The sequence below is a fragment of the Ambystoma mexicanum genome, chromosome 10 (genome assembly GCF_040938575.1).
Source record: "Ambystoma mexicanum isolate Mex_15411 chromosome 10, UKY_AmexF1_1, whole genome shotgun sequence".
NCBI classification, from domain to species: Eukaryota; Metazoa; Chordata; class Amphibia; order Caudata; family Ambystomatidae; genus Ambystoma; species Ambystoma mexicanum.
The window spans coordinates 1504835845-1504860553 of record NC_090932.1 but is presented as its reverse complement, the minus strand read 5'-3'; the positions used below and the strand labels follow the sequence as shown (position 1 = coordinate 1504860553).

At 45.4% G+C, this 24709-nt stretch overlaps 1 protein-coding gene across 3 annotated transcripts in view; it reads left to right on the top strand.

The window, feature by feature from the left end:
* The window catches only part of MPHOSPH9 (M-phase phosphoprotein 9), a 1008430-nt gene that overhangs the window by 613451 nt on the left and 370270 nt on the right, over positions 1-24709 (top strand). For all 3 annotated transcript variants that reach the window (XM_069619661.1, XM_069619663.1, XM_069619662.1), the window contains 2 exons: positions 16835-16899; positions 17643-17744. In XM_069619661.1, the coding sequence (XP_069475762.1) occupies positions 16835-16899; positions 17643-17744 (167 nt within the window). The remainder of the gene's footprint in view (positions 1-16834; positions 16900-17642; positions 17745-24709) is intronic.

The window sequence follows — 24709 nt, the reverse complement described above, 5'->3', positions numbered from 1 at the left end:
AATCAATTGGAAAATCTATTCCCTAACAGGAAATTTGTAGAGTGGGAAGCCATTAAAAAGGTTGTGGGTGACACGCTGCAACAAAGAATGTATTACATGAGAATGAGGGCATCCATTGCGAAAGTTGGGAAGTCGTTTCCATTAGAACCGCAGATGCACCCGGGAGTTGGATCCATGTTCACTGCAGGGAAAGGTAAAACCACAACTTCTACACTGTACAAATTTATAATGGATACCCGACCATCAATAGTTCATGGAGCCAAAACGAAATGGGAAGTGGAGTTAGGTCACCCAATAACTGATAATCAATGGACACAGATATGTGGGCTCACCAGACACATTTCATGCAACGCACGGTATAGGCTGATACATTACAAGATCATACAAAGGATGCATTGTACACCAGTGAAACTAAAATGTATATACCCGACTGCGGACATCTCCTGCCCCAGATGTGGCTCTGAAGAAGCCAACACTCTCCACATGTTCTGGTCGTGTGCACACTTGAAGAAATATTGGGCAGATATATGTAGTGTGTTGGATGAGTTGGCGGATCAGCCTATTGAATGGTCCCCAACGTTATGCCTGCTTGGAGCCATCGGGAAAATGAACCCCACATGGTGGAAATTGTTAAACTTTGGTTTATTGTTGGCTAAAAGGGCGATATTGTTGAAATGGAAGAGTAAAGACCCACCCACTAAAAGTGATTGGGACAGGGATATGCTGTGGCAAATGATAACGAAGAAGCGTATGTCGAATTGTTACATCCTGCAATGCAGCCCAGAAACATATGGGACAGATATAAATTATACCTTTCCAATAGTGTGATTGCTGATGATGACATATCTATGTGATACTGCCATAAGTGTACCTTAAGCATTATGACTCAACATGTCTTATCAACCTTGGTAATGTTTGATAATGTATTGTACCTGTGACGTTAAAAAAAAAAAAAAGGTGTCCTTCACGTTAGTCCTGTTAAAAACAAGCATGGGCAAAGTCAACAGTTTTTGCTTGTATATTGGTATTAAATACGCATTTGCCAAGCCCTGCTATTATATGCCCAGGTACCCGCCCTATTTTGCAGCTGCTACTATTAATGGTCAACTAGTACCATTATTGAAGTTTCTGGCAAGTGCCTTTTCCATGCCTGCGCAAAAGCCCAAAGTATTGCCATTGCCAATGCTTGTAAACGTTTACTGTCTAAACTTGCTTTGTAGGGGCAATCATTTAAAATTCTAATTTGACGATTTAAAACCTTGCCTCCCTCCGACGTGTATGCTCCTAACCATACAGTTCAAACAATGCAGCAAGCCATTTTCAGCCTCAAACATCTTGTGTGGTAGCCTATCTCAGAAACTTTCACCTGGTGAGTGCCTAATATTTTGCTGAAATCAACAAAGACCACTGAGAACTCTGCTTATCTCCATGTTCTGTACATATGGCTAGAATGCTCTTTGTGGAGAATAGAAGGCCGTCACCTTTACCAGGTAAAACTGATTGGCGCAAGTACCTGAATCACAATGGCCTATCCTTATTGGTGAGAGGGTGACTTTGTCCATGGCCTTCCAGTGCCCTTTCAGTAGTATTGCGCTCTGAGTGAGTACCTCTTGGTGTATTCTAATCACTTCCCCACAAAGGGATTCAGGGCAAGCATTTGAGGAATTCTACCTCATGCAAATACCTCTCCAGACATAGGCACTTGAAGTGGAATTTAAAAAAAGATATATAAATAAAAAAGAATCAATTCTCACACGAGTTGTTAGTCATTCCTTTAACTTCATCAAGCAGCTGAACTTTGAGGATTTGCCCTTGTCCTAGGTATCAGAATCTCGGTGGATACCTGAGAATCTATCAATTTCTCGAATTCTGAGGCAGGTGGATATTGACCATTCCCAGTGCTTCACAGAACCATCCACCATGTTTCCTTTGGTTCTCCTGCTATGTCTTTGACTTCATAGCCTCATTTTCTCTGGTTCAGGCCTTTCTCCTGAACAATGCTTTAGTATCCTGTTTTTTTCTGACTAATGTGGAGGTTCAGAGAACTATAGATTTAAATATTTATCGCAATACCTTGAACAAAGGCCTTGCTTCTCTTCTTAACCAGCTTGCTCTCTAAATCTATTAGAGATTCAGCAACTTCATCTGCCGCAAGAAGAAGGCTGCCTCCTTCCTGATGCAGTTGAACCAAGCATTGACTTAGCAAAATCTGTAGCAGTAATGGACTCTTTTTTTTTGTCAGACACATTCCTGGATGCTTTGGCTGATCACTTGAACAAAAAGATGCAGCCTATGTCAATGTTCTTCTGAGGCCCCTCTTTCAAATACTATCCTGGATGAAAAACTCAAATACATACACAAACTTCTAATGTTAAACGGGAAATCATATTGTGCCTCCTTTCTAATATATATTGGCCTAAGCCCAGTCGCTCTGTGAAGAAAACCGTGTTGCAAAAGTTCCGATTTTAGATCGACTTTGCCGCCATTTTGGGATCATCCGCCATTTTGATTTCTGTTCAAATGTAACTCTGTGTTCTAAAATGGTGGACTACGTTTCCAACTTGTAACCGAGCCTTCCCGACCCTTGCACTTAGTTAATGTTTAGACTGTCAGCGTGCCGAATGTTAAGACTGGGTAAAGAGACCTTGTCCCATGCCTGACTTGTGGTCTCAGGATTGTCTGGGCCAATAAGTCTGATCCACGGACATACATCGTTAACAATGTAAAGCAAATATCGAACGTGGACACTGGCTGAACTGAATTGTGAAGGGACATGTGCTAAGGCTTACTGTTAAATCCGGGAATACACTGTCGCCATTGTAACTTTTTTGTATGTAAACCAAATGTAATCGGTGTGCATATTGTCGTATAAGCCATAAGTGAACTCGGCACGAACTCTAGACCATGGATTATTGACTTGCAGAGGGGCTGGACATTGTTACTGAAATTGTATAAATACTTGAATGTCCAGATGTCCAGTACCTCTCACTTCTCACACTGAAGGGCTGGTATTCGCTGTGATGTACTGAGGGCCAGATAGCTATCTGATTTTGTTCTTTGTAAACTGCGCAGTATTAAAGATCTGTGAATCTTTATAAGCCTGTGTTTTGTGTATTTCCTTTTGTGGTACTCAGCCTCGATATTTCCTCTTGCTTTTACAGGTGGCGCCCGAATAGTGACCCTCAAGATTGATGCCATCTCTTTGAAGGTTGACGCGGCTATCGGACCGGGATCGGACGGTGAAAAAGGGGGCCCCTTTCTTGGATGCGAAGCGATACCTCAACAGTACTGCACGACCCGATCCCTGGACGGTGAACCCGCGGTCCGAGACGGCATCTTGACGAGGGTCCATATATTGAGGCGGGCAGTTTTGCCAAAATCACCAACCACGTGGGTCCTTTGATAGTCCTTTGTAATCTTATCGGACCTCCTTTGTCCTTTGATCAGGTGAGTCGTGACCCGATTCTTAAGTATCCTGATAATTTGTTTTGGGGCATTGCACACGCGAGTACAATTATTGACCAGGTAACACCAGTAATCTGACATGCCTGAGAAATTGTCTGCCTGCTTCAGGGCGTTATTCCGCAGTGACAGACAATCTTTGGAATTCGCCAACCGGCGCCAATGGAGGGGTCTCAAGGCATGTACTATGCACTGTAAGCACGGCATTGGTAGTATAGTGTTTAATGATATTTGGCACAGACAAACTAGACATGCTTCCGAACGTCAGTGGCCAACCAATGGTAGTTTTGAAATTCCTCGTATAGAATATTTAGAGTCTATATTATTAAAGAAAAAGGCTAGACCTGCAGCATTTGATGTATTACAGAATTGGAAAAAAGAAGCTATGCAGCAACCTAAAAGTAGCGAGAAACATGCACACCGTCACACGTCCAACGCCGAAAAAGCTTTGTTGTACGATCAAAATAAACCGTCTGAGTCAGTTAGGAATATGGATAGGGCTTTTCAACTTGGTATTCAGAAAATGTATCCATCTAAAGACTTTCATGTATCTGATGAATTAATTGACAAACTTCTAAATGAACGAAGGCCTGGTGCCACTGCGCCGCCTCAGTATGTTCCTATTCCTGCTGTTTTGCCTCTTCCTGCTGTTATTCCTCCTCCTCTGTTATTCCTCCTCCCGTAGTTGTTCCTGCTCCTCCTATTGTTCCTCTTAATGTTCCTCTTCCTCCGGCTGTTGTCCCTCCTCTTATCATTGTTCCTCCACCTGCTCCTCCGTCTTTGCCTGCTGTTACGGGTTTGGTAGATTTACCTTCTGCACCGGTGATAGCACCTTTGTTACCGAATGTACAAGATTTGTCTACTCTTTCTCTTCCAAGTGGTTCCGTACCGCTTGTAGTTAAGGGTGCGGAATCAAAGATTGTAACTCGTAATACTGTATCTGAAGAGAGAAAGTGCGATTTGACTGCATGGGCTAGACCGTGCATGGAGCAGGGTGAACAAGCTGATGTTTTTGCCACACACTCTAATCTAGACAGTTTTCCTGAGAAAAACATTTTTATTGAAGGGTTGGGAATTCATTTATGTGTAATGTGGAACAGACTAGATGATATAGATCTCCCACAAGGGTTGAGGGATCTGAATGTTTTAGCATATTCAAGAGATACTGCAGAGAAAGTACATGAGCACGGCGAGAGGGTTTTTGAGTATAGAAGGGAGTTGGAAAGGTTACGGAATGAAGAAATTGATGGTGATAGTTTGGACGCTGTGTTTGTACAGAAACGGTTCCTTCCTTGTCGCAAGTCGATAAATGGGGAAACACGAATTTGCACAAGGGATGTGATTAGGTGGATTTCAGACATGTCCATAACTACCGTAGAAGTATATGACACGTATAGTCAGTATACGCCAGAAATGCAGAGGAAAGTGATACAGGTAATTGTAGAATACCTGCAGGATGAATGCATAAAAAGAAAGATTTGTTGTCCCGCAGAATTATTGAATATCTACAAGAGATCGTTTTCGTCTAACACTCCTTCAGCTGCTTTAGCGCTCGATTTAGCTCTGTTGCTCAGTAATCGTTCGGAGTTTTCTATCTCTCAGTTGCCTATGAGAGAGGTTCCTCCGACATTTGTCCCGAAAGTTGAGGTTGCAGCTAATGCTGCAGCAGGTACAGCTGCTCATGAAATTCCTGCACATTATGTGTCGCAGTTTGTTCACGTCCCGTTCTCAAGACAGGAAGTGAACACCATTAAACAATCCATTCCCGATATTAGGAAGAATCCGACAGGGTTCTACAAAGAGATAGAATCTGTCTTGCAGTCATCAGTATTTACTCTGAGCGATATAGATTTGTTATTTCCCGTGCTTCTACCTGTTGATTTGTGGAAACAGATTAGGACTGTAGACGATGTACACCTGGGTTAGGGGATACATGGGTAAATACAGTTTGATTGGATAGAGAAAGGCCAGCTGGCGAAAGACCGCCACAGGGAATGCTGACTTTGCCTGATAGCATAGTCACAAAACTAAAAGCTATAATTCCTGAAAGTAGTATTATTTGGGACAAACTTGCTGCCTGTGTGCAAGGGAAGTCTGGGGTGCTACCGAATTCTTTAATCGGTTCGAACAAGTGTTTTCGGATTTCAGTGGACAGGATTTGAGCACAGAGTCAGGAAAACGACTATTTGTGGACACATTTGTGCGTGGATTGTTGCCTGACATCCAGTCGCAAATTATGTCTTCGGAGAGCGCTTGGCAAGCTAAGTCTCAGTCTGAAGTATTGCATATGGCTCAGTACTATGAGAACCGAGTCAAAAATGAGAAAGAAAGAATTGAAAAAAGAAAGGGAGACCTGAAAACGAAAGTTTTATTACAACAAATTGTTAGAGGCCCTAGAGGGGGTACTTCACAATTTAGGGGACAGTATGCTCCACAGGGAAATGTTCCGTTGGGTCCTGTAAACGTGAACCAGTGTGCTTATTGCAGACAAGAGGGTCATTGGCAAGCACAATGCCCAATCTTCCAGCAAAGGTCGAATAATTCATTTGGTAACATGGGTAGACGATCCAGAGGCCGCCATGGGGCGGGGGGGTCATGGTAGAAGTCAGTTTTCTGAAAATTCACAACCTTTTTTCGCAGGATAATCAGGCACCGAGTGTGGATAATAGAAACATTTTTGATCATCCTTCTGCTGCATACCTCTCTGAAGAACTTCCTTTTCGTGATATTCTGTTTCGCTAGGATTGCCCGAAGCAGGGGTTGGAACCGATGCCTATTCCCGTTAATCAGAAAGGTCCCTGCGTTGAAATGATAGTGGGAAATGGGAAACATCTATTCTTGATAGAAACAGGAGCACAGAAGTGTTCCATTGACCATTCACAGGTTCCAGACATTCCACTGTCAGGGCAAACCAATGTTTCTGTAGGGTTTTCTGGTACACCAGTAGTCTGTCCGGTTTCTTCGCCGGTATCGATTACATTGGGTCCATTCACAGACCACTGTCCATTTCTTTTGACTATGAACTGTGGAGAGAATTTGTTGGGGTTGAATCTGTTGAAGGAATTAAATGCGGTAATTCATTGTTCTTCGGATGGAGTGCGTTTGACAATTTCACCACAGCAACTTTCTGTCAGTTCTTGACTAGACCTTTGCCGCCAGAATTTAGTGATGCTCCAGAGTGTTTGTGGGCAATTGATGACAATGATGTCGGTGTTCTACAAATTGAGCCTGTTAGGATCATTTTGAAACATGGAGTAAAGTTGCCACGTATTCCTCAGTATAAGATTTCGGTTGATGGTGAGCAAGCTTTGAAATGCATAGTCTCTGATTTTGTGCATCGTGGGGTAAGTGAGGAAATTGCAGGTAGTTTGTGCAATAGTCCAATTTTGCCTGTGTACAAGAAAGGCGATAATGCAATTCCTTTTCGTTTCATTATTGATTTACGTGCCATCAATAAGATTGTTGCTCCACAATTTCCTATTGTGCCTGATGTGACGACGATATTAACCATGATCCCGGCTTCTGCTACTCACTTTAGTGTTGTGGATCTTAAGAACGCTTTCTTTAGCATTCCTATACACAAGGATAGCAGATATCTGTTCGTGTTCACCTTGGGGGGACGCTTGTTTATATTTACCCGTGCGCCGCAAGGTTACACGGAGAGACCTAGCATCTATAGTAGGGCTTTGAAAGAGCAGCTCGATGCACTCGAGTTGCCCACTACTTGTACACTGCTTCAATACGTAGACAATCTACTTTTGGCTGCTGACTCAAAGTGCCTGTAAGGAGGGCACCGTGTTGTTGCTTATTCACCCAGCAAAACATGGACACAAAGCTTCACTCAAAAAGTTTCAGTATTGTTGACAGGAGGTCGCCTATTTAGGCTATCCCCTGTCAAAGGAGGGAAGAAGATTGACGCCTGAACGGATAAAAAATCATTTCTAGCATGTCTGTCCCAAATACACAGAAGGAAGTCAGAGCCTTGATAGGAATGGCTTCTTACTGTAGGCAGTGGATCCCGAACTTCTCGTTCACGATTAAACCAATGTTGGCTTTGACAAAGAAGTGTATTTCTTTGCCATTGCCGTGGAATTTGGAACACCAGCAAGCGTTTGATCTGCTCAAGACTGCACTATGTTCGGCACCAGTTTTGGGCACACCAAATTATGAAAAGGCCTTTGTGTTGTATGTGCATGAACGTGATGGATGTGCTTTGGCTGTATTAACGCAGGAACATGGAGGGAAGAATAGGCTGTGCGGCTACTTTTCTTCCGCCCTTGATCCTGTAGCATGCGCTTTGCCAAGATGTTTCAGAGCTGTCGCTGCTGCGTCTGTAAAACAGAGCAAGGGTATGGTCCTAGGCCATGCTTTAACCCTGATAGTACCTCACTCTGTAGATGTTCTATTAAACAGAACACAAACGCAACACCTCACCTCCGCACGATTAACGAGATACGAATTGATCTTGTTTGCGCCGCACATTAAAATTCAGAGGTGTTGCATATTGAATCCGGCTGAACTTTTACCTTTGCCACAAGGTACTGCTTGCGGTGACGAAGCGTCACATGACTGCCTCTAAACCACAGAGCAAGAGACAAAAGGCAGAATCGATTTGAAAGATACTCCTTTGAACAATCCACAAGGGGAGCTGTTTTGTGATGGCTCTTCTTTCAAACTTCCAGATGGTACATCCACGGCTTCTTATGCAATCACCACATTGAGCACGATTGTGGAGACAAAAAGAATCACGCATAACTCCGCGCAGGCCGCAGAGATTATAGCATTGACTCAAGCTTGTGAACTTTCCGAAGGGCTTACAGTCAATATATATACTGATAGTCAGTATGCTTTTGGGGTGGTTCACAACTTCGGTAGACTTTGAGCAGAACGTGGTTTCTTGAGCTGATGTGGAACTAAGATCCAATATGGCTCCTTGATAGTACGGTTGCTCTCAGCGCTTGCACTCCCCACTCAGTTAGCAATTATGAAATGTGCAGCGCATCAGAAAATCATAGATAATGTGGGAAAAGAGAACCAGATAGCCAAACAGACTGCCACTGATCTATATTCAGAAATGTATACGTCAAGGGAAGCCACAAATGTTTGTACTTTGGATGAGGGTATCGACTCTGTAAAGAGTATTGAAGCTGATGCCACATTAGAAGAATCTAAACAATGGGCTGAGGGTTTGGCAAGATTGGATGATGATGGATGTTGGGTGGACAAGTTAGAAGGAAAATGGTTGTTGCCAGATGCGTACATAACAATGATGGTCGCAATGGCTCATGGACCCACCCACATTTGTGCGAGGAAGGTTTCCAAAATGTTACAACATGTCTGGGTGAATGATAAAATCTCCAAAATAGCTGAACGTTTTGTTCAGAGTTGTATGATCTGTCTACAGCATAATATGGGAAAGGGCACATCGACTTCAAGGGGTAGTTTTGGTCCACCTTCTGTCCCCTTTGAGGTTATACACTTTGATTTTATTGAAATGGAGCGTTGTAATAATTACAAGTATTTACTAGTTGTTATCTGCGCCTTTAGTAAATGGGTTGAAGCCTTTCCTGTTAAAGATGCCACAGCAATGACAATGTCGAAAACCATGCTTAAGGAATATTTGCCTAGGTTTGTTTTGCCAAGGGTCATCTGGTCGGACAATGGCCCACATTTTATCGCTGCTGTAATTCTGCAGATATGCGTGGGATTACAGATCGATAAACGGTTCCATTCGGCTAGACATGCTCAAAGTGCTGGTTTGGTAGAGAGACACAACAGCATCATCAAGAACAAGCTTGCCGATCGTGTTATTATCAATGAGAACGACCCTACACACTAAGACTGGGCTCTCCCCTTTTGAGGTGGTTATGTGTAGGCCAGCTAACATTTGGAATCTGCCTAAGCCGAGATCTTTGCGGGACATTGAACATGTACTTCTTTCCGATTACTGTGACCGGTTAACTAAAAATCTGTACTTGGTTTATCAACAGGTGCGAGAACCCTCCCACTCAAGTACAAGGGCCCAGGTCACAGCATACGGCCTGGAAGCTGGGTGCTGATCAAATCATTCGAAAGAGCATCCTGTCTCGCACCGCGTTGGAGGGGCCCACATCAGGTCCTATTGGCCACACAGACAGCAGTACGAGTGTCGGGACGAAAGCATTGGATTGACGCGTCGCATGTCAAGAGGATTCCCTTCCCTTTTCCACATGATACAGAAGACACAGAAATCCCTACATACGCTGCTCCCAACTTTCACGTAGCATCGAGAGTGCGTCGGAGACTCTCCCTGAGCCCGTAGGGCTTCGGGAAATAGCCGCTTTATCTCCACACTCTCCTACGGATCCTTTTTCACCATTGTCAGAGTCTGTCACAAATCCACCACTTCCATCAGGAAGCAACGACACATTGTTCGCAGATCACACAGTACCAGGAGTCACAAGGTACGATCTGCGTCCACAGAGCTAGACTTACTGCATAGTTCGGCTGTGCCACCAGGAAAAATCATCGGAGGGCTTGTCTTTTGGCCCCGTTCTTTTGCAGGTAAAGAATTCTGTTGGCTGGGGTTAGGGAAGGACTAAGAAAACGTGCGATCAGGAGATCGCCAGCAAATCAACTCTGGAGTGTTCGTTTGAAGAAACAATGCCTGCAATCGCTCCCACTCATACGGAACAAATAAGTGACTGTGTGTCCGACCGTAACAATGACCAATCGAATGCGTGGTCTCCGAAAACGTATTGTTGTCTTGTAATTATGTTAACCGGCTTCACAATAGTAATTGCCTAGGATTTTGGTATTTGGAAGAAGTAAATCCGTTTGAAATTCTGTTACCTACTGAAAATGTACCTACTGCTTCTACACCTTTCGTACATCTGCACACTCTATCTCCTAGAGACTCTCAGCACAGACAGAGTTACCATAATAATACTTTATTACTCATCATGAATACAACACATGCCATTTCTGATAAGTCTACTTGTTGGGTCTGCTTGCATTTACCGCAACACGGAGACAAGGGGTTGGGCTTATATATTCATCCTTTACCTCTGACTACTGCATGCTATGCTTCTCTAAGGGCACTATTCTTTGGCCGATGGAATGATAGCATCTCGGGGAACTTTGATGGAACGAATTTGAATGATTTTGAGAAACGAGTTCTAACACCCCTGGGATGCTCACTCTTTGCGAATAGGAGCAAGCTTAATGTTGCTTCTATTAGGCCTTCTGATAGACTGTCTCGTCCTTTTCAATCTTTGATCTCTTTCAAGATGGCTCCTATAGGCAATAGGGATGCCACGCCACCTTCCTACACTGTTAACCACAGCCCCGATTCAGTTTCTTTTTGCATACAGAGGAATGGTACTCAGTCAATGAGTGATTTCAAGGGCTGCACCAACGTTGCGAACTTGACCAGTGAAGACAGACCTTTGTATGTAGGCGAACCTGTCTACTTTGTTTGCAGTAATGAAGCTTTCCCATGGCTACCTAAGGATTGGCAGGGAACCTGTGATTTAGGAATTATGTTACCCGGGGTATTCATAGCAAGCACCATAGAAATCTCTAAGGCTCATCCAAGGCGGGACGAGAATGGTGATTCTTCAGCACAAGTTCTGGGTGACGTAGCTAAATCCTTTGTACCATTTTGGGGGCAAATATTAAACTCTGAGGATATCCGAAGACTAGCGAGAGTACTGGAGAGGACCATCAACCGGACCACTGACATACTCTATAAAATGACTTTAGAACAGAAAGCGATAAGGTTAGTGGCACTTCAGAACCAGATGGCATTAGATGTCATCCTGGCTGAGCGTGGTGGGGTATGTAAATTAGTGGGGCCCGCTTGTTGCATTTTCGTGCCAGATTCCTCCCCAACCATCTTTAAGGCAATACAGAATCTGCAAGCCCTTAGTTCAGAAGTGCATGTTCCCGAGGGAAACTGGGATCTTAGCGCTTGGTTCTGGGACTTCTTACGATCTTGGGGATGGAAGCTACTTTCAGTCTTGCTGATCATTTTGGGTATTCTGTTGTTTTTCTGTTGCTGTATACAGTGTCTTCCTGGCATATGTTCGGTGTTAGGAGGATGTTGTGCACAAGCGATGGAAACATTGGGACACAAGGTACACGCCCCTTAGAAAATGACGAACGAATTTGTGTTGAAGGAAATTTCTGTTTCTGACCTCATGGCGATCGATATCTCTGATGATTGTGATTCAGGGTGTATGGACATTGAGACGTGGAGTTACTCGTAAAGTGACTAGAAGTAGTTTAGCGTTTGGCTTAGGCCAAAAGGAGGGTTTGTTAAACGGGAAATCATATTGTGCCTCGTTTCTAATATATATTGGCCTAAGCCCAGTCGCTCTGCGAAGAAAACCGCATTGCAAAAGTTCCAATTTTAGATCGACTTCACTGCCATTTTGGGATCATCCGCCATTTTGATTTCTGTTCAAATGTAACTCTGTGTTCTAAAATGGTGGACTGTGTTTCCAACTTGTAACCGAGCCTTCCCGACCCTTGCACTTAGTTAATGTTTGGACTGTTCGCGGGCCGAATGTTTAGACTGGGTAAAGAGACCTTGCCCCATGCCTGACTTGTGGTCTCAGGATTGTCTGCGCCAATAAGTCTGATCCACGGACATACATCGTAAGCAATGTAAAGCAAATATCGAACATGGACACTGGCTGAACTGCATTGTGAAGGGACATGTGCTAAGGCTTACTGTTAAATCCGGGAATACACTATCGCCATTGTAACTTGTTTGTATGTAAACCAAATGTAATCCGTGTGCATATTGTCATATAAGCCATAAGTGAACTCGGCACGAACTCTAGACCATGGATTATTAACTTGCAGAGGGGCTGGACATTGTTACTGAAATTGTATAAATACTTGAATGTCCAGATATCCAGTACCTCTCACTTCTCACACTGAAGGGCTGGTATTCGCTGTGATGTACTGAGGGCCAGATTGCTATCTGATTTTGTTCTTTGTAAACTGTGCAGTATTAAAGATGTGTGAATCTTTATAAGGCCGTGTTTGGTGTATTTCCTTTTGTGGTACTAAGCCTCGATATTTCCTCTTGCTTTTTCACTAACACTGATTTGGAATCAGAACAACTTCACCCCTGCAAACTTAGCTGATCAAGGATATGCAGACATTGGACGTGATGCCTCCAAAAAAGTCAGTATCAACATGTTTGTTTTTTAAGTTCTTTGCCTACTTGAGACAAACCTCTCCTTTGAATGGACCTTTGATTATGGAGCAGGGTAACATAACTTTAGAAACTGGGATAATCTGGACACTCTTTCAGAATCTATTGCTGCTGATGCTGCAGAAGAACTTCAATTTGGCTTGACCGAAGGGCAAAGAAGCTGCATTCCCAACAACTTCAAGACAACAAAGACTTTGCAGGTTATTGATCTGCCACTTGTTGGGAAACCCCTTTTTTTCTCTTATACAGATGAGATTTTACAGACTTACAAAACATCAATTGTTGCAGTTCACCATGGAATGGGCTTGGGTACTCCCATCGTATTAGAAGCACAAAGTTTTCCTCTGCAGGACTGGACATCTTGCAGGACTCTCCAGATTTTTCCACTGCACAGAAGAATTAACCTGCCCTTAAAAGTGCTGCTGAGTTGGTTAGATTTCAGTTCAGGGGTCAGAACAGGCCAAGTCTCTATTTATCCATTGGCAGCTGTTGGGAAGATTGCTCTTTTGGCAACTTTCCCTCTATATTTCTATGGGCCCTCAAACTTTCTGCTTTTGTTTTTGAACCTGTACTGACTTTTTACAGGGCAGTGAATTCTTCAGCTACACTCCCCTGGCCTTTTGCTCATTTTAGTTATGGGGAAACTGTTTCGTCCTTCAGACTATCAGTACTGGGAAACTGTTTCCCTTTTAACGTTTACACTTTTGTACTTTCTGAACATTGCACACAGCATCTTACAATGCCCTTCTGACTCCGATTTTTCCAGATTACTTAATGGATCGACTGGGGGTCGCTGGAGGTTTGATTTGGTTCCATCACCTTATGTGGGATTTCCAAAGGCCAAACTACATTATGGCCAAAGAACAAGCGAAAATGTTATGGCACAGCCTTTTTAGGGCACTAGCCACATTTAGTAGCTATGCGCGGTAAACGCAAAAGTGTACACTAAAAATCATGCAAAATGTATCTGCTGCCACCAACCTGTCTTTAGGCACATATAAAAGTAACTAAAAATCCTGAGTGTAAAAAGCTAGGGTGATGCAAAGGTACCCCCATTGCACTGCCTTTTTAGATGCGGTGGGCGATGGTAAAAAGTCACACAAGGCAAAAAGGAAACATAGATTCCCAGTATTGATGGTCTGAAGGACTGATCAGTTCCCCTGATAAATTAGCAAAAGGCAGGGGAAATGAATCTGGAGGCTTTACTTCTCCCTCCAAAAAGAACAGGTTAAAAAACAGAGCAAAAGGAAATGTGGCCCATAAAAACTATGGAGGGAAAGTGGCAAAAATAAAATTCTTTCCTAGCACCAGACTGTGAAGATTGCCTCTCTAACAGCCTGGAGGACCTTGTACAGTGCTCTTTCCCCCTAAACTGGCTGGATCTGTTCTCCTAACTGCATTTTCATGCTCCTTCAACTTCCAGGCCTCACGTGCTGCTTGACCCCAGAATATCTGAGCACTTGGCGTCCCACCATGGTTACTCACTTTACTGGGCCTTTCATTCAATGACTGAACAGCGTAGCGGGACCAGGATACTATCTTCCCAGCGTGCAAACATCCATCGTCTTGTCCTGCTGCAATTTGTTCCAGCTGCAACCTATGACCCCTGCCTATGGTCACTATTGATCTTTCTTCGATTTGAAATCACTGAGCTGCCGTTTATTTTCCTGTTATCAGTGGGTCCCTCTAGTCTGTTTCTCAGGATCAGAGTCTTTGTTTGCTGACCTTACCCATCTGAGCTGACGGCTGCACCCTTTCTTGCTGCCGCTCCAAGAGCTACTTACACGCACCTCCGCTATGCACCTCGGATTTCCTTTCTTGTCAGAACCCCCAGGCTCGTCCTGAAAGTTCTGCTCCACTGGGGCTGCAGGGCTCGCATGTTGACCCATGCTCATCTGGCGGCTGCTCCTGAGGCCACCTCCGCAGGCTCCCAGTCTGTACTTTTCTTCACATGGTTCTCCGGTTGAGAGACCTCTTACTCACCTCTTTACCATGGTTCTGTTCTGTGTCTGTGTGGCTCCTCTGCTGACCGGACTCTTTCAAAACAGGAGCACAGTACTCCCAGCTAGTGATGTCACAATCAACTCTGCAATATCCTTCAAGGGAGTGATGAGGTGAACCCGTGACCGTAGTTGTTCATTTTGGGCAGTTTCCTTATCCTTCTTGACGTCTTCTTTGTACTACTCTTGTCTGTGGGGGGCATGTGCAGTTCGTCTACTTACATTTATTTAATAGCGCTGGCCCATTGACTTCCATCGGGGGCCACAGGATAACATTGCGGTTGGAGTTTAACTCTTCTGTCTTGTGAGCCTCACTAAAAGTGGGCTTTGGTCATATGTGAATATTGCATGATCATGTGAGACCACCTATTCTGCTTTTCTGTACTTTTCTGAAAAGTTACTTGCTTGTGCTATTTTGGTGCTAATACTTTGCACAACTTTATTACGAAAAATATATTTTTTAGCATATTGTGTGGACATTTCCTCATTGTCTGCTAATTATGTGTTTACTATATCTTTAAAACCAACTTCATCTTCTGAAGAGTTGCCTTCACTGCTCAAACATTCCATAACTTGGAGAGTCAGGATGAATTGAAGGAAATACCATGTAGATTGATGTATCTGGGTCCTTGAAATGAGACCTAAAATAATAATCCCCAACACCCTCCCCTTCATTGCTGTTGTAATTCATTGTTTCTCTGTGTGGCATTCTGTGTCTGATAGAGTTGGCTAGCACACAGGCATTGTTCTCAATCTACCTGAATGCAATTTAGACTAAAGCCCTCCAGCAAATGAATTATGTTGTCATGGAAAGTGAGGCTGGACCACTAAGAGGGATGGTGTATCTTCTATCATCAGAGCATCAACCATGAAACACATTAAGAGAAGTGCAGAATCAACAAAGTTTTTTACTTGAACCGAGGACTCTTGAAATGGTCATACTACCTGCCGATGTTTTGCTACTTATACAAGCCAACTTAGGAAAAATGTAATCTCTTGCACGATCTGTTGGTTACAGTGCATCCTTAAACTCAGTTGTATGCCTTTTTGAGGTTATCCTCTGTCTTTGTGCAGTACTCTTCCCATCATTTCCTGGATTGCCATAGTGCTATTTTTCTCTTTTGTCCAGATTTAAAACTTGAAATTCAGTCAAGGCACATGCAGTTCAGATGAGCTTAGAGGGTGAATGCATGTGTGTGTCTTTCTGCTTGGTTTGATGCCTCAGTGCTTCTCACGGCTTCTAATGATATGTGACATTGAAATGTTTGTCTTTGACTTTTTGCGCATGTTTTTTCCCCGCCCATTCCCACATTTGTACATTAATTATCGAACTCCCACAGTGTTATGACATTGTAGTGTTGCGCTAAGCATTGGCATTGACCTTGTAACGTTGCTATGTTTTAGTGCACCACACCAAGTCCTATTGAAAGCGTTTTCAAGACTCACAATACTAGACTACTTATCGAAAGACTGAGCACATTGGGGCATGCCCAGTGTTAATTAATTGAATGTTGTAATGTTTGAGAGCTACACTTGACTTCTGCTTTCTCTAGAAACTAAATGTATTTGCATGTCTCCGTTCCTGCCCAAACCTCATCTGTTTTAGCACCTTTTCAGAAGTTATCATAATGTCCCCGTAGGCTGTTATCCATTTCCCTTCTCAGTTATTTATTTTAACAAACCAACACTTTCAATGTCTATCCTCCCCAACCTTTTGGCTATGGACATTTGATTGTTCAGAACCCAATCATCTCTTCCCAAATTGGGTACTTTTTGGTCCATCTTCATACCCTTTACCTTGTGTTTCTCCATTATATCCCCTATTCCACCTTTCATTACTGTTTCAATCATTGTTAATGATTGTCGCAGGAGCTTTGTACATCTGGCTCATTGTTACTTTTTTTGTCAATTCTGTTGTGATGGTAGAAGTCCGACCCATGTTTTGTGAACCTCCATTTCTTTGCATGAAAGCAAAATTGAACTCAAATATATAATCCAGAGATTCAAAACCATGAGTTTAGCGTTGGTGCAAATTGTACTAACTGTGTGGTTCCAGACTCAACAAAATCTGCTTTGCCCTATGTAAACAACATTGACGCGTATTTCTATGTAATGATATTGATTCTGTTTACAAACGAAATATAATGTGTGCTCATATTGACAGGATACACTGAGTTCAGCTGAGAGCAGACAGACTGATGCAAACCGAGAAATTTCAGAGCTGAAAAGGTAAGGTACAATGAAAGCACTTCTGAACTGAATGATGCTGATGTTTATGAAAATTATACTTTCAATAAGTCGCTCTTAACATTTATACAGCATGTTAGCTTACCAGATTGCTATTGCATGACATTTTTATAAGTTCATTTTGGGAGCTCTAGTACTTACAAGTGCTCACCCAGAAATATGCCTTGCTATGGTGGCAGAAAATGTAAATACTGATAATAATCTTGCATGTTATCAAATATTAAGTATAGCTATAGTGACTGACTGGCTACTTTGATGTGAGAGGAGGGGCTTAAACCTGTGCTCTTTGTGGTACCAATGTTGACAATGAGCACCAGTGTCTGTTTCAGTACGGATCCATGCAGCATATTGGCCAAATATCTACATTGCTTGTAACTTGATAAACCAGTAACATTCCTTCTGGGTGCATTCACTTGCTGCTCTGAGCATTGTCATTTTGAAAAGGAGACACCACGTTCAATCCCACTGTCCACTTTGTGGTATCTATCTGCATTCCACAAAGTGTAGGTTTATATGCATTTCAGAACAATGGAAAGCCATGTTTTCCCCAGTAGGGTGAAGACCAATGATACTTGGTATTATTCACATTCGACACAACAAGGCCAACAATGAATTTTCCATTGGCCCATATACCAGCGATAATGCATTCACAATATAATAAATATGTGTAAGCAGCAGAGTGATTGTAGCTTTAATTGACTACTCATTCCTTAACTTTCTAATAGAACCATTTCAAAACTAGAAGCCCAAATCAAACAGATGGAGCAGGAGAACATGGCAAAACTGCGTCACATTGCAGAGGACCACATTAGGATAACAAATGCAAAGTAAGTAGAACAGTGTAAGAGCATACAGTTTGGGAACAGTGATTGTGGCAAAGGAATTGACACCGATTTACAAGCTTTCTCATGTAGATGTAGCTACACAGGTTTCAATTCCTAACTTGGGCAGTGAGTTTTTCCAAATACTGTGTAAACTTGATTGTCTGAACTTTAAAACATTTTTATTACTATCATGGTATTTATTGAACAAGGGCCTAACTTAGAGAAGCAACAGAGCGCTTTACAGTGGTATACAACAATACAGATACATAACAGAGCGCTTTACAGAGTTATACAACAGTACAGATGCATAATGGAGTGCTTTTCAGAGGTGACAGAACAGATGCACAGCAGGGGTGGGATAAAGAGGAGAACAGAAGAGGGGTAGAGCTGTACCGGGTGGCGGGGAGGAGAGGAGTGGGCGCTGTCTAGCGAGTCAGGTGGCGCTAGGGGCGATTTGATGACCTAGGTGTTGAGGCAGAGAGATTCCTTGAAGAGGTGGGTTTTGAGTTCTTTTGTAAATTGTAGGAGCGTGGTGGTGAGTCTGATGCTGACGTGGAGGAGGTTCCATAGTCTTGGAGTGTAGGCAGAGAAGGCTTGTTTTCTGGTTCTCTCATTTTTGCAGCGGCGGATTTCAAATCTGCACATGTCCTGGCTTCTGGTGGTGCGCTGTCCACCAGAGATGCCGAGTTTCTCCAGCATGGGGTCTGGCATGGATTCACATGCTAATGAATATTCCCTGTCGTCAGGCTGAGAATCCTCGGTAAAAAGAAAACAGTTTCTCTTTTAGCTTGAAAGCTGCATTTCTACTCGGTTTGATCACTGAACTCTGGGGTATACTGCATCCATCCAATGACAGTCTTCTCCCTAAGCTCCACCCCTGGTAGCCATCTTCAGATTTTTACAGCACGATTTAGTGTTGGGAGTCCTCTTCTTGTTCTCCGAGCTATATCTTTCATATTTGGAGTATTTTTGGTAAATTTGAGGAAATGTTTTTTTTTTTTTTAAAGATTTATTTAACATTTTCTCTTACAACAATGTGAACCCAGACCATTCCCCAACTCCCCTCCACTCCCACCCCCCTCCCACCCCGGAAGGTTCTCGTTTGTTCTTCATTTCTGTGCAGGTTTATGTTCTCATTAGGTCCGATATTCTTATATTATGAGGGCACCATTGCTCCATGTAATCTGATTGCAGATATTCTAGTATTTCTCCCCATTCCTTTGTAAAGGTCTCTTTCGTTCCTTGTAATGTATGTGTTAGCTTCTCCATGGTCAGTTGTGTTCATACTTTCTGGAGCCATGTGAACATAAGTGGGGGCTCTCGTTTTTTCCAGTTTTGGGCTATTGACGCCCAGGCGGGTATTAGTAGACCCATGAAGCCCCGCCATTGTGATTTCCTGAATTTCCTAGCTGCCTGATCTTTGAATCCGCAAAGTCATACTTTTTCGTCTAGGAATTCGGCCTCTGGAAATATTTTTACAATTTCCACCTTCAGTTCAGACCAGAAGGTTTTGATTTCCCGGCAGTCCCACCAGATCTGTCTCCATGTGCCCACCTCCGGGCAGCCTCTCCAACACGTGTTAGTTGTTTGTGGGTACCTGGCGTGTAGTCTCTCTGGAGTGTAGTGCCATTGGGTTACTATTTTTATCCACATTTCTCTTTTTTGGACTGATCGGGTCATTTTCGGTATGGAGTTCCATAGGTCTTCCCACTGGCGTTTGTGGATTTAAAGGTGTTTAAAAGTCTCGTGAGGACGGGGATAAGCAAATCTGCATATTTTTTATAGAATGGGGCGGTGAAACCGTCTGGTCCGGGTGCCTTCTCTGTTGGGAGTGCCACAATTGCCTTTTTTACTTCCTCCTCCGTGATCGGGTTCTCTAGTGCTATTTTGTCTTCCTCTGGGATTCTCTTTAAGGGGAGGGATTGCAAATAAGCGTCTTGGTCTGCTTCGTTCGGTTGTTCCGAGGTGTAGAGATTTTGGTAAAAATCCATGAAGATTCTCCCTATGTTTGTGGTTTGTGTATGTAGTTCTCCCTGCTTGTCCTGCATGCTCATTATGTTTATTGACTTTAGTTTCTCTCCAGCTGTCTTGCTAAGAGTCTGTCCGCCTTGTTGGCTTTTATGTATAGCCGTTGTTTTAGAAATTGGAGGGATCTTTCTGCTACTTTTGTTCAAAGCATTTCCAATTGCCCCTGTGTGTGTTTTAGGGCCTTTTTTAAGGCTCTAGTAGGGTGGGATATAATTTCTTCCTGTATGTCCGAAATTTTCTTTTCGAGTTCTTTTTCCCAGCGATGTCTTTGCTTGTCTTTGGAGGCTTTCAGGGCTATGAAGTTGCCTCTGGTCACTGCTTTGAATGCCTCCCAGACCGTGCTTAGTGGGGCCTCGCCTGTGTCGTTTTGTGAAAAGTATTCCGATATCTTGTCCCTAATTGATTCTCTCATTACTGGATCCTGTAGGATATCCTGTGGTAGCCTCCAGCGCCACAGCCCTCCTCCTTTTTCTGGGGTTGTTAGCTCCAGCCACAGTGGGGCGTGGTCCGACAGGGATATCGACCCTGTTTCAATATCTTGGATTTTCCCCATAAGGCCCACCGAAACCGAAAAAAAGTCTATTCTTGACATTGTGTTGTAGACGTGAGAGAAATAGGTGTAGCCTCTCTGCTGGCCCTTGTGCAGTCTCCACACATCGCAGAGTGCGAGTTGGTCCATTTTTTGTTTGAGTCGTTTGGAGGGGGCACCCTGTGTGGAGGGGCCCGCTGTGCTTCTGTCAATTTGTGGCTGCCATGCAAGGTTTAGGTCTCCTCCCAAGATCACCTCTCCCTTTGCGAAGCCCTCTAGCTTCTCCAGAGCCTCTCGAATGAATCCGTCTTGTCCCGTGTTTGGTGCGTAGATTGTGGCCAGAGTTAGATGGGACCCGTCCAGGTGGACGTTGACCATTGCTAGTCTCCCTTCTTTATCCGTGTGCCTGTCCGTTAGAGTGACCTTAGCTCCTTCTTTAATGGCTATGAGGACTCCCGCTTTTTTGTCCGTGGCATTCGACTGTGCCCATATCCGATATCCCCTGAGGCGTATATTCTGCTTGTCCTGTGCTTTGATGTGCGTTTCTTGTAGCAGGAGGATGTTCGCCTTTTCTCTCCTCAGCAGGGACTCCAGTTTCTTTCTCTTTATCGGGGAGTTCAATCCTCGTACGTTGTATGTTAGGATTCTAAGTTTTCCCATTTCGTACTGTGAGATTGGGAGAATCCCATTTCCTTACGATGCGAGAACTGTGCGTCTTCCGGAATCTTTCCCTCCCCCCCTCCCTCACCAACCCCCCAACTTCCAACTTTTGAACGTAAACTTCCCGAGGAGGGCCCGGGTACCTATGGTTGCTAGGGTGTTGCGCCTATCGCTCCCGGCCCTCAAAATGCTCGGTAACAGTTTTGCGGGGGGTCCTAAACCCCGCATGATCTCAGACTTTCCTGAGTTGCGATCCCAAGAGGGCCCTTCCCGGGCCGCCAATTAGTGTTTTCCGTGGGCTAATGTTGAGTTGAACGGTTACCCATTTTGCTTCTTTCTTTTCCGTATCTCTTCCCATCCTCTCGGCCTTTTCTGCAAGCCGCCCCTTGTTCTGTCGTGCGATTCCGCCGTTTCCTCTGTTTGTATGTCCATTATTTGCAGTCCCTCATCGCATGTTGTCACTCTTCGTTGTTTGCCTTCCCAGCTGAACAGTAGGCCGAAAGGGAATGTCCATTTGTATCTAATTTCCTTTGACACCAGTACCTTGATTAGCGGTGCCATATCTCTCCTTTTTTGTAGTGTGATCGAGGCTAGATCTTGGTACAGTTGTATGTCCGTCCCGTTCATCCTGATGTGGTCCAGTTGTCGCGCCTTTCTTAAAATAAGTTCTTTTTGTGGGTATGAAGATAGGGCTACTAGAACATCTCTGGGTCTTTCTCTGGGCGCCCCTGTTCTTTTTGGGCCCACTCTGTGGATTCTGTCTATCCCTATGGTGACCGTTTCCTGTGCCCCCAGAATGTCTCTAAAGACTTCCTGTACTGCATTCTTGAGGTCCTTGTCGAGTACTGCCTCCGTGATGTTCTTGATCCGTATGTTAGATCTGCGTGATCGGTTTTCTAAGTCCTCGCACTGGATCTCTAGGTTGTGGGTTAGGCGTGCTAGGTGTTCCTGAGTCTCACTGTTTTGGGTTGTCTCTTCTTCTAGGTTTTGGATTATTTTTTCCACCGTGTTGGTTCTCTCTTCCAGTTGGGCGATGTCTCTCTTCACTTCTTGGACTACCTGTTTCATTTCGTTTCTCATTGAGGTGAACTGGTCTTGGACCGTGGTCATAAACCTTTCCTGTAGCTCCGCGAACCAGGAGTGCATGTCTTCCCTTGATGGAAGGGCTGGAGTTGCATTGGTGTGGTTGCGGTCCTCTGGGGAGTCTTCCCGGGGTCTCCCCCTGGTGTGGATCTGTGGTTCAGCCGACCACATTTGGACAAGGTTCGCATCTTGTTTAGAGGACTGCGAATTCGGGAGTACCGTGTTCCCCTTCCCCTTTGATTTAGACATGCCTTCCTTGGGGGATCCTCTTCTCCTCCAGGTATGGGGAATGGCGGTGTGCTTTTGAGAGGCCTCGGGTGGGGGGGGGGTGTGTCTTGCTTGTAGTCCTCGCTGGCTTCCCCCCTGTTATGTGGGGTTGTTGGTGGGGTTGAGGGGCTTCCTGCGGGAGGCAGGTGCCCTTGAGAGGGCTTTGTCTGTGGTCAAGCCTGAATTGTCCTTTTTTCCCCCTTCGGCGCTCCTCCTCTCATTCGTGTGCTCTGTCCGGGTGCCGGGCCGTAGGCTGGGCGCTGCAGCGGCCGCCCGCGTCTCCCTGTTGGTCCCCCTCTTCTGCAGGAGCTTGTGAGCGGCTCCGGGGGGGGAGGGGTGGCCGAGCCTAATTTGTCCTTGTTTTCCCCCTTCTTCGGCGCTCCCCCTCTCCCCTCGGCCCCGGAGTTGGGCTGGTATGATGTTTTGGGGGGTGCCCCCCGAGTTTATTGGTGTTGTGGAGGGGGGGGTGGGGGGTGCGCTCACCTTGTGCGCCTCCGGGCGACTGAAGACGAGTTTTGAGGTGCCTGGCCTTCCTTCTTCCAGGCGGGCCGCGCGGTGTTCTGCCGACCCTCACCCCAGCCACTGTTTGTCTCCTCCTTGGGGGGGGGGGGCGCACCGGCACCCTCCCTCTCCCTCGTTTGCTCTATCCGGGCGCCGCGCCGTGGGCTGGGTGGCGCAGCGGCCGCCCGAGTCTCCCTGATGGTTCCCCTCGTCTGCGGGAGCTCGTGAGCGGCTCCGGAGGGGGAGGGGCGGCCGCTCCGCTCGGTTCCCGCGTGCCACGTCTGGGTGTCCCCCGCCGATGGGAGGTCGTCTCCTGCTGCCGAGTGCTGCCCTGCACTTCCCGGGAGTGTTGTTGTGGTAGATTCCACGATTCCGAGGTGCTTTATTTTCAATTCAGCGGCGGCCCGGGCGGAGCGCGACCTCTGTGCGTCTCCCTATCCCGGCGGCCATCTTGGATCCCCCGAGGAAATGTTTTTTGACCGATTTTGTTTCATCGTTCGACCGCAGGTCGATTACCGGCAGTAGGGACCCACTGTCGGCGAAGATCATCCTACATCACAGATCTTCCATTGAGTTTCAAGAATGCTCGGCCTTTACACCATGGCCGAGGAGAAGAGGTGTCCCTTAAAACACTACGCAAAGTGTGGATTGAGCAATGCGTACGTAGAAGATTATTTCCTGCATCCGGACCATGATGAAGAGGGATGCGAGGTCTGCCACAGGTTTTGAAAGAAAACAAAGGAGCGCTACAGCAGGCTGGCAACGTGGCTCAAATCGGGCAAGGCCTCTGACTGCTTTCGGGCATGGTCATGCTTCCCCCATGACCAGCCAGTCCCATGAGCAAACTCCCTCAGGAAAGAGGTTGAAGTTCTTTGAGGACGCCCCACCCTCGGGGGTTCAAAAGAAGGCCATGCTCCACAAAGCCGATACCACTGGGTTTGCCACGGCTGCCTGTCCCAGCTCGGGGAGGACAAGGTCACTGACTACTTTCACAGCGATCCTACCGGTGAGTGGTGCTTCCTCTAAGAGAAAGTCCTTGACTCTGTCAAAGCTTCACATAGCATCTGCGACAAGACGACAAAAGAGAGATTGAAAGGAGACCCTTCGCAGCCCCCTTTGGCAACGCCATCATCATTGGCTGTTCAACCGGCCAGAACTACTTCGTCGACGACCACATCTCTTGCTAGCACCCCGTCAATGACCTCGTCGATGACCATCACATCTTTGGCGAAGGAGGGCCTGGCCACAAAGGTGGTGTCCATTGTCACGACAGTGGCCACTCCTCGAGTGTCCCTACCGCTGCGGCGTGAGGCAGCTGCTGCAGCACCGGCTAAGGCACCTGGAATGGGGACAACTCCCCTAGCCGCTCCGCTCCAGAGGTCGCTGTTGAAAGGAAAGGGTAAAGTCGCTCCTACTGACCCTAAGAAGGGTGCGGTTCCAAGAACTGCCAAGGAGAAACCGTTGCAGATTTATACAAGCTCGGACAAGGGCGACAATCTACCTAAGGACTACTATTCGGACCATGAAGGGGTCCATAGGGTGAGCCAGTTTCCCCCCACGCCGGCGGAGGTGCATCAGTCTGGACCCTCCGCCACCTGCTCTGTTCACGCCTCAGCCATGAGACATGTCTTTAGACATTCTGACAATGCTGCACATGCTAGTTTTTGGAATTCCAGTGGAAACTGCCTCCCACACCAGGCCATGCTCCATCTGGGAGCCTCCTAAGGCGGCTGGCCGGGAGTTCATCCCGCTGCAAGCCTAAGTCAAAGGACCCAGCTGGCCTGAGGCGTCAACCGACGCCTCCAACTCCACATTCGGATCCGACTCGACTGGGGAACCGGCTCCGCACACAGACACGAGCACGGATACGGTTACCATGGCGACATACACCGACAAAGCC